Raw genomic sequence first — 10,985 nt, 5'->3', positions numbered from 1 at the left:
TAAGGGTGTATTACTAGACGGTTCCACTGCTTTTAAGAGGAATATCGAAGAAAGAAATAATAGGCTGGAAAAAGTTTCAGGGAGGGCTTTCTCAAACACTCTCTTCTCCGTTGATGCTCACTGGATAAAAATATATCTCCTTGCCCTTTGAATTCACCTCCACCATGCCACCACATACCAGAAGGCCTGGAGGAAACCCAGCGAGTGCTTCAACCCATCACCAGACCCTCATCAAGCTGTTACCTACAGCTTTTGTGAAACCACCAGCACACTCACACACTCTCTGTGTTAATCTGCAATGTTAGAACAAATCCAGTGCCCATGCCAGCCTCACTGCTGCGCATGCAGGGGGCTAGGAAGATGGCTTTCTTTTCAGCACCTATGAATAGTTGCTGGAGTGAGTCCAAAGGAGGGCCACAAAGATGCTCAGAGGGCTGGAGCACCTCTCCTATGAAGACAGGCTGAGAAAACTGAGGTTGTTCAGCCTGCAGAAGAGAGGGCTTCAGGAGACTTTATAGCTGCCTTCCAGTACCTGAAGGGGCCTACAGAAAAGCCAGGGATAGACCTTGTATGAAGGCATGTAGTGACAGGACAAAGAGTAGTGGCTTCCAAATAGAAGAGGGTAGATTTAGATGAGATGCTAGGAAGAAATTCTTTACCATGAGGGTGGTGAGACATTGGCACAGGTTGCCCAGGGAAGTTGGGTCTGCCCCCTCCCTGGAAGTGCTCAAGGCCAGGTTGGATGAGACTTGGAACAACCTTGTGTAGTGGGAGGTGTCTCTGCTGCCTATGGCAGGGGGTTGGAAATAGATCATTTTTAACTTCCAACCCTTCCAACATGGTCCCTTCCAACCCAACCCATAGTATGATTCTATATTCCAGGTTGGCACATGCAATTCATGCAAGGTAGAGAAATACAGGAGGCTATGGAAAACAAGTGCAAACTCTCCAGTCTTTGAAAAGGGCAGGCAGTGCAAGAAAGGCATTTCAGACTCTCCCACCACCCCCTCACCCCAAATATATATTGGAGGATTATTTTTGAACACAAAACCATCCTTACATGCTCCACAACATCCAGGCAGTGGTATGAGGGTCTGCCTCCTGCTTCCCCACTCCTTTCTTACCCCCATCCCAGTTCTGCAGCATGGGCAGAGAGGTGGTGATGTGCTCAGCACAGCTGCACCAGAGGCATCCCCACTGGTCTGCCTGCACACTAAGGGTTAAATCAATTAATCTGTCAGCTGGGTGAAAAAAAACCTGCGCGTGTGTTTCCTGTAGCGTTATCTTCTTAATTATAAAAGATTCTTACTAGCTTATCTGAATGCATTTTGGACTTCTCCCTTGTGCCCTAATTTAATTCTTTAATTATGAGGAATTAAGAGACAGTGTTTTCAATAAATACTGAGTGTTGTTTTCTCTCACATGTACCCAGTAAGTGTTAGATTAAGGATTTAGCTAAGGTGTGCTGTGTTTGCAACAAAGTTCCAAGCTTCTGTCCAGTATTTCCTTTACAAGCAGGCATTCATGTTACATTACTCTTTCTAACTTATCAGTTTATCTTTTCATGCAAAAAACTACAAACTACCTACAAAATGTGAAGTGTGAAATTAAAAAATAATCACTTAGTGTCAACTGTGTATGTCTTATGTACAAATATAAGAATTCAAATGAGAAAAGAAGTCAGAAAAAACGTTTAATTACAAAAGAGCTTTTTAAATTATAAAAGAGAATGGCACTAAACCAGAAACAAAGTTATTTAAAAGATCAAAGCCACAGGGCAGTTGTAATTTTACACTGAAACTGTACAGCTGTTCCTATCATCTGCACTTTGCTCTTGATTAAAATAACATCTAGAGTTCCAGTAATAAGTAATCTTTTACAGAACTATAATGTATTGTGAAAATACATGTCATTTTTGTATTAGATGACAAACCCCCCTTATATTTATTATATTAGATTCATAAATATTTACCTAAGCATTGTATCGTTTTTCTTCTCTACTTACATTTAAAGAAAAGGGAGTGTGGTTTGTTCTAAGTTATTTGTCTCACAGGGTTTGCCCGTAGGGGCAAGTGCTATACCACATCAGGGTGCCCAACCAGATGGAGCTTTGAGGGCTGTACAGTCACATTAGAACAATTTCCTACATTATTCATCCTGAGAACCCTTCAGTGCTACCTTTCCATGTGAAGACAGACTTTTACTGTAAAAAACAATAAATACTTTCACCCCCAAAATTGTTCGCATGCTGTGAAAACTAATCAGTAGATGTCAAATTTTTCTATGACCTTTCAGAGTTTTGTTTCCACTGCTTATGTATAAAATGGAGAGTTCCAGTGGTTACTTTGGGAACAACACAGTCAGGGCCTGTATCCAAAGCTCAGCAGAAAGGCCCTTTATTCCTTTAATCAGCTTTGATCATGTAGAAAAAAGTAATTCAGTCCTTGATTGTATGTAGAATATTCCCTATGAGGTCACTGTAATTCTCTGTGTGCAATTGAAAAAAAGTATTTCATTCCAAAGCTATAATTTCACAGTAGTTATTCCAGGTAGTCAGCATGAAGGTTTGAGCAGGTAAGCATGGCTGAGCTAGTTTACAAATAAAGTGTAAAGTGGTACACAAGTCAGTGAGACTACAGTGCTGCTGTGGGACTGGGGAGCTGGAGTTACAGTACACAACTATTTGTGCTGCAACAACTCATGCCAAGCTCTAATTCTTTATCAGTAAACTCCATGGGGAGCTTTCCAGTCCTTCCCTGGAAAGAGAAGAATTTGCAATAGTTCACCACGGGTTGGTCTATTAATTTTTTAAACTGGATTAGACAGTATCTATCTGCATAAGGGAAATTAGAATTTGATTGCTAGCCTCATCCGGAACAGACCAGATATAAAGCTGATGGTAGGTGATACCGAAAAAGCCAATGTGAACTTCACAGTAGACCTTTACACTGACTTTGAGTGAAAAGTTTGGTGATTTTCTACCTATGAAATTTAGACTGCAGTTTCACCTCCACAGTTATTTTACTCTCCTTGAAGGTTTTTATTGTGCTAGTAATTGGTGGGTTTTGGCAGTTCACAAAATGCAATCTATCAGGTGTCAAAAAAAAACTTGAAACCAGTCTATGTAACACAGCTGCACATCATTGCTGAAAAACCTGAGGGTCTTTCTAGTGTATGACAATATTCCAGAAAGAACACTGCCAAGAATGGTGAGCTTTAAAAATTACTCACCTTGTCAAAATGGCCTTTTTTTTTTTTTTCTTTAATAATCTCAATAATATAATCAGCTGGAATAAGGATAAAAATATTTTAAAATTCTAGAAAAAAGCTGCATAGAAAGCATTTTCACAGTTTTTTAAAATTTAAAAAATTTGAAGTTTTCATGAAACTTTACATAGAAAGTGAACAACATTAGGACTTTAAAAGACAAAACCTACTGCACTGCATTTTTTTTCCTGTGAATTTCTCCCTTATTTGGGAAACTCATATGACTGGTTTTAAGTGTTTTTAATACTGTACCATTCAGAAGTGCTGATCAAGATTTTGTTGTCCAGTGTATTAGCACTGTAAAGACCTTTATGAACACAGAATTCTACACAAACAGATTGTAGATCTCTAACATAAAAGAGGTTAAACATCTGTTTGAAAAATAAATTCTTCTAAAACAAGGCCTACCAGATGGGAGGTAGATTAGTGCCATTAAAATATTTAAGGTACTTATTCTCATTTCAAATATGAGTGGGAAAACTGTGCTAACTGCAAAATTTTGCTGTGAGTAAAACTGAAAATTTACTGGTAATCACTTTTTTTTTTTTTAAAAAGTGGATAAGGACACACCATCCCTTTGAAACATTCAGCGTTACAATGTAAGTCCACAGGTTTTTCTTTTTCTTTTTTTTTTTTTTTTTGCTGCTAATTTTGAGCTTAGCTCTGCTTAGATTTTATAATCCAGTCAGCATTTGGGTTGAGCTGGTACAGGTCCTTCATGTAGGTATCATCATCAAGGCAGCGTTCTCCTAGAAACAGAAGAGATATATAGCTACATCAGTACCAAAAAAGAAAGGAAACAACCTTCAAAATTCCATGTAGGTTTTCAAGCCCTCCCTGTGTTATTAAACAATGGACAACAAAGCTAGAAGTTCTCTTACCCTTCTCCTCTCTACTGGGGAGAAAAGGGACAAAGAAAGAAGAATGAAGTAGGGGCGGTGTCACCTCTGGGACATGTTCTATGTCAGATCATGCCAGATTACATGGGAACTCCCCTCCATGAAGGTTTAGGAAAAAAAGAACAATGCCCCAGTCTTCTTGTGGTTAAATCATGTTAAATCATGTGGTTAAAACATGTTAAGTCTTGTGGTTAAATCAATAGGTTCACATTTGCATAGAAACCATTAAAATTTCAGGATATTTTCCTCTTCTTAAATGAGAAGTTTGAGTAAGGCTTGTCCTTGCTAAGAAGGCATTAGTGACTAATGGTCCTCTTGGTCAGCAGTTCTGTATAGCACTTGTAAAGGTTATTGTCCTAAGAGGGAAAAGTAGTGCAGGTTTTTTTGGTGAGTTGCAAGCAATTAATTTATGTCAAGTAGCTCTGATGAAAATAGCATATGCTGATCCATCAAGATCTGCATACTCTTCTCTTTCCCTCACAGGCAAAGCATTATCCTATGTATTTGCAGCTCTAAATCACAGCCCTTGTCCTACTCTACCATGCAAGTGGTTGGGGTAGATGGCTTGTGTGCCAGGAGACATTTCAAGCACATGTTCTCCTGAAGCAGGAGGTGAGCAGAGGTGTAACACTGCAGCTGGGTTTGTCCTGCCAGCTCTCTGGGCTCCTTGCACAGAGTAGGCATGAAGATACAACTCCCTGCTCAACCAGGATCAGTCTCCATTTTCTCCCTCTCCATCCATTCTCCTTGCCAGGTGGCAGCTTGTCCCTTCCTCTAGCATTTTATCCCAGACTACATTACCTGTCCCACCCACCCTGCTGAACCCAGGCCTTCTTCCCCACACAGAGCAGCACGTTCAGGCAGTGAGAGCACAGGAACAGAGGTTTGCCATGGGGGGATCCAGTCCCAAACACAGAGCAATGGCAGAAGTCCTGTTGAGTGCCCTGAAGGCCTATAGTGTACTGGGTGTTAAAAAAATGTGTGGAGACTTCAGCAGCTCCATCTGCTCTGGGGCAGGATCACAGCATTGTGCCTGTTGGAATCGTGAGCCCAAGTAAAAGTGTAGGAGTTTATGATGAGCCGGTCGAGTCTCCTCCCTTTTGGGCTCCCTCTCTATAAGTCAGTCAGTTTGGGCAGAAAGGGAGAATTACAAAGACTGGGACAGTTGGTTTGATGTCAGGTTGAAGCCAGGGAGTTTCTCTTACCTCAACTGAGAGTATTTTTAAGGGCTGATTAAAGTTGAAATTGTCTGAAAGTAAAGCAGTCAGAAAGAGGCAACGTCCAAGCTTTTTATCTTGTTTCATAACAAAACTAGCCATGTATTTTCTCCAAAAGACATACAATTTCTGCCACATGTTTAAAGTGGTCATCCCTTTTCCAGTGTAATTCTGTTATAAAAATCTTCTTCTACAATGACTATATCTCTACATTAAACAATTTACTCCTTTAAAGAAGTCTTACATCTGTGATCACAACCTGCTTTAACAGTCAAATATATGCCTTGCAAATATATGCAAGACAACATAGAATACATTAATTTGTCACCCAGCTATCTTAGTAACTTCTTTTTTGCTAGCAGACTTAGTAAAAACATTAAAATGTACCAGTTGTAGGGAACACAGAAAAGTGTTATTTTTCATGTACTCTAAGCCTTGTTGTTTAGACACACACAAAAACACCCAATTTAAAATAGTGACTAGGTAAAAAAGAAAAATGGTAGAAGTAACAATTGACATACAGGATTTAAACATGCAGGGTGCAGAAGTACTGTGTATGCATGGAATTTTGTAACTTCTCTAAAGTTTAACAGATAACAGTTAAAAAGAAAAAAGTAAATGTAACTCAAATCCAAGACTATTTTTATAGTTGGTGGTTTGTTTGGGGGTTTTTTACTGAGCGTATGAAAAATACTGTGATCAGACTGCGATTTTAAATGCAAAAATGCTTTTGCATACATCAAAGAAAATTTCAGAATTGTGTTCAGAATTATCCTTTGGTGTTTACCTTGCTGATCTGCTCTTTGCTTTAATCAAGCAGATTTGGAAGACAGTGCAGGAAAGACTGACCATTGGAAAACTTAATTCACTAGGTAATTCTTGGGGTTGAGCATTTTTCTCCCCAAAGGAACCTGAAAGCAATGCTCAAATGCAGAGCGTGAAGGACTGTAAGTTCACTTATTATGCCTCAAAGAGATGAATAAGATGAGCTTCAAAAACCTTTCTATCCAACCATTATGTGCTTCTTCACTGTGCACACCTATCAAGAACACCTGTTACAGCTGCAGTCTTCCACTAGGAGAGATCAGATTCTACTAATACAATGATAACACTAATATCTCAGCTTCTTTCTCCCTGAGGTTAACTTTCTGCCTTAGTGTCAGGGAGAACTGGGGACATGAATAAAAATACAGCCACAGTGAAGCACACGGACAATGTGCCAAGGAATCCTATTCTAGCAAAAGAAGTTGTTCAGAAGTCATTCTTACCAATATTTCCTCCTATTTCATAGAGAAAGACCTCTTCTTTCTTCAGTGTTTGGACATTTCCACTGTCAGGAACAAAACACAATGAGTATATTGCAAGAGAGCTTGTACATCAAGCACTTAGATGTCTCTGGGAGAAATTATGCTAATTAAGATCAGCCTGTTATAAACCTTTTGAGTTTATACTTGCTTACTGATACAGTAAGTGAACAAGAATATTCTTTCAAGCTAGTGCAAATGAATAGTGCTGCTAGTGAGCAGAAAAGATAAGATAGATGGGGGTTTGGAAAAGAATTCCATTGTTATTAACAAGTAGCCTGATATTTACCCTCTGAATTTCCTTTCACTGTTGCTGCAAAAATAAGTATTCCCCTCAAACACTTCACATTTCTAAAAAAGCCTTATGGCTGGCTGAGAGAAGCCACACTCTTGATGGTTTTAATTTTTCTGTAATTCAAGTAAAAAACAGGCAGTGGAAGAACAAAGTCCCTGTCCTACAAAGCAATTCTATTATTCTAACTGCTAATTGTAATAGTATATGCTAAAACACAGCCAGAAAATAACTGTCAGAAGTGCGAACCTCTAAAAGCAACATTTAAAAAAAAAAAAAGCAGCTTCTTAATCTCAGCTAGTGCACCACATTACTGCTTTAGCATGTATAGTCATATATGATGCACACATGTTACATATCTTACTAAGTCAAGTCTTACTTTGCTCACATAAGATGTAAAAGCTTGATTAAAACTTGTCCCCTTATAAATGGATTTGTATGACTTAAATGTAGCTTTCCTTTGAAAACACTGCACATGCATGGCTTTTACAGATGCTTATATCCCAGTACCTATACTGTTGCTAACTATAAGCGTATTTTTTACAAAATATTTCCTCTCTCTTATCCTCATTCCTTTTTTTCCTAGACTTATTTTCTTGGAGTTCCCTTCTGTCTTCTTCCCAGAAAGTTACAAACGTATTCCTGAGATTAAATAGCAGTTAATGTTTTACTAACAGCACTCACATATTTCTGAAGCATTTTTAAGTTTTAAAGACAACAGGAGCATAAAGTTAATTCCTCAAGCATGTATTGTAATAGCTAAATTTGATGCCAAAGTTCCTGAACTAACTTGGACTTGAAGAATTTTAAAACTTTTTTTGTTATATAATATAAAATAATAGAATGATTTGTGCTGGAAGGGACCTCTATAAAGGTCATCCAGTACAACCCCCTAAGAATTATATATGAAAAGCCATTCACCCAAAATGATAACAAAACAAGGTTGGTACCTTTTCTGGCTGAGAAACCTGGCTACAATATCACCAGCTTTCAGTTCTTCTGTCAGCTGTATTGCCATGGAAACTTTCGAAAGATGAGGTGCTTGTACCCGTATCACTCCCTGAGGAACATCAGCCTGCAAAGCAATAATGGTGTTGGAGTAAAGCTGCTAGCAGCTGGCTTTGATGAGCTTCTCAAAATACCATACGGAATAAGTAACTTAGTACAGGGCTCTCTACTTAACTACTATCTACTACACGTTAGGCAGAAACATGGTGGCTACACAGTAATTCAGTAAACTACATCAGACATTCAATTCGCTTTTTAACAGCAGGGAGAACTTTAGAACAAAACAACAGTAGTGTTTAATTATTTTTCAAAGATGTTAAGAATAACAATAACAATTACTGCTGAATTAAGAACACACTTTGGTAAGATTAGAAGCATATGAAATAGATATGAAAAAGACCTGCTGCAGGCAGGAAAGCCAGGTAACCCCTCTGCACCACCACCCGCACTAAAACGTACAGGAGAAGCCTTTCTACTTTCATTTAATCTGAAATTCATTCCAAATAAAGAAATCACAAACTATTCATGACTCGGTCTACTTTAGGTGATACCTCTTTTCAAATATCATTTCCTTTAAAACAGATATTCACTAGTGCAACTTTTTGTCCCTGTTTTTTTATTCTCCTGAATATGTTCAGCTAGTCAGCCTGCAGGACTGACTCCATAATGCATTTGTATTTTATCTCAACTCAAAAAACCTTGGTGATTAATATCAATCATATTAGTTACAGAGAAGAAGGCTCCGAAGGACAGTTATTCTGTTCATCTTAAGAGTTCATGACATTTGAAGTTACAAAGGCATAATTTATTTGTGAATAAGGTCCTAATTTCTGTTCCTGGTGATCTTAAGGTAATTTTTTTATTCATATTACATTATCATTTACCCAAATGTACTCATTTTGATAGGGTAAGAAATGTAAGAGTCTCAGTAGTCAAGGTTGATTATGAGAGTTCATTCTCCTTTCCACCCCCATTTACTACAATTGTAAGGCTGAACATTTCTTCTGTAATCAGTGAACAAATCTGGGCACCTGTGAATCTAGAATGGCTGCTCTGAAACCATTGGAGTTAAATGAATACAGAACAAGTACAAACGTGAGCAGAATCAGAAGCACAGCTTTCTGAGAAAGCTGATGGCTTGTTATAACTGCAGTGATGAGCTATGGAAAGTAATTTTAAACAAACAATCCTCCCATATCCAGTCTTATTATTTATTGACTTAAAAATACTAGACATCATAATTATTTATGTGTAAAGCATTAAGATTCACCAGTTTGAGAATCTGCTTCGTAGTAATATTGGAATAAGAGATTCAGAAGATTGCAATGGGTCTTGAAGAGCAACTCCCTACATCCATCCCTAAATTTGTCAATCCTGTTCTTTAAGGCCTCTGCCTAGGGAAGCAATGGCTGTAGCCATCTGCTAGAAAGTTAAATCCTGCTTAAAATCTTTTGCCTCTTTTCCAGACTGTTGGGAACCTGGCAAAAGAAAAGGAAACTTTTAAGGATGAAATTGTTATTTACAGATGTCCCTAACTGGGCTTTCATCAAATTCAGCATGGTAAGTTTAATATGCTTTTTCTTTTTCCAGTTTTGTATCATTCTTTCTCAGTTAATTTTAATGCCATTTTTTCAATCTTCAGCTGATATCAGGACTTGTTTTCTGTACAGCACGCATATGATAAATTATTTTAAACCTGCCTTGCTTTGATTATATGAGAGAAGGAGCAAGAAATGTCCACAGAGTGCTAACATTATGGTCACAGATCAAACAGAATAATTACATTGTTTATTCAGACAGAATCATTATTAGCTCAGCTAATTAATGCATTTTGGCACTTTTACCACCTGCATTTACAGAACTCATGCTCAGCTGAACAATATGTTCATGGTGCCCAACTGTAGAGAGAACAGATACTGAGCATCCCCTAGCCCATTCTCTGTGCAAGTTGGTGTGGCAAGAAAATCTGTCCATAAAATGTGTAGGAACAGAGTCACAGAAGGACCAGTTCTCTGCACAGCCCAGTTTAAAACATCCAAGTTAGGCCTCCACCTCCCAACACCTGAGACAAGTACACATCAGGTGATTAACAAGATGCTGAAGGGGGGGTCACCCATAACTACTTAGTTTGAAAGTTTGCCCTTCTGCCTCACAGGCTCTCTTGAGGATGAGGTTTTCAACGCTGAAACAGACCAGCAGTACAAATCTGATTAATGCTAACAGGCAAAAAAATTCCAGTCCTGAGGGTATCTTTCTTTGCCTGGTTATAGCATTATGCACCTCAACATGAAGACTTAAATCCCAAACACTCACTTGGGGGCATAGGTACACATAGGTATCTGAAAAAGCAATTAACTCTCACAAATTTTCTAATGCTAATGATTCTCAATTAACCCTCATGAGCCCTCTGATATTAACCACTTTTAGCACTTTACAGAGATCTTGCCCAAAGTTTGAAGGAAATGCTATTTAATCTCAGTCTTAAGAGGGGAAATGTGTTTGATAGAAAGGCCTCATCAGAGATCAAATCAAACTTTATCCAAATGACCTGACTGGCACTAAATCGCAGATCCTGAGGTATTTCAGGAGAGCATGGAAGTGACTCAAGCTCTCTCCAGCTCGCTTAATCATGTGGGGTGCCAGAGCACGTGGTAGAAAAGAGCAACTTTTTAGTAGTTTTTATTCAGCTGTATACAAGATAATTAGCTCTCAAAACTTTCAGTTTTCACTGGAGCAGGGATTCACTATGACTCTAAGCACCTTACTTGCCAGAACTGTGCAGGAAAAAATCACCTATATTTCAAATTAAGGCAGTATAAATTGAAAATTGGAAAAAAGAAATCCGACAACAAATTTTCCTTAAAGAAAGAGACAATTCTTACCCTGAGAAAACATATAAAACTATAATTCAAAATGAAGCCTTATCAATTTTTGAATATGATTTTAAGAGTAGCATGTTTTCAGGATCTAAATTAATGAATGCTTCACATAATCCTAA

The 10,985-nt window shown here is 38.2% G+C and overlaps 1 protein-coding gene across 3 annotated transcripts in view; it reads right to left on the bottom strand.

The window, feature by feature from the left end:
• Positions 1-3,879: 3,879 nt before the first annotated feature.
• ARHGAP18 (Rho GTPase activating protein 18) overlaps positions 3,880-10,985 on the bottom strand; it is an 83,720-nt gene continuing 76,614 nt past the window's right edge. For all 3 annotated transcript variants that reach the window (XM_071740963.1, XM_071740965.1, XM_071740964.1), the window contains exons 13-15: positions 7,930-8,054; positions 6,652-6,713; positions 3,880-4,016 (exon numbers count right to left, since the gene is read on the bottom strand). In XM_071740963.1, coding sequence (XP_071597064.1) covers positions 3,925-4,016; positions 6,652-6,713; positions 7,930-8,054 — 279 coding nt within the window. In that variant the 3' untranslated portion in view covers positions 3,880-3,924. The remainder of the gene's footprint in view (positions 4,017-6,651; positions 6,714-7,929; positions 8,055-10,985) is intronic.

Source organism: Heliangelus exortis, chromosome 3 (genome assembly GCF_036169615.1).
Source record: "Heliangelus exortis chromosome 3, bHelExo1.hap1, whole genome shotgun sequence".
Classification (NCBI taxonomy): domain Eukaryota; kingdom Metazoa; phylum Chordata; class Aves; order Apodiformes; family Trochilidae; genus Heliangelus; species Heliangelus exortis.
This window is presented reverse-complemented; position numbering and strand designations above follow the sequence as displayed.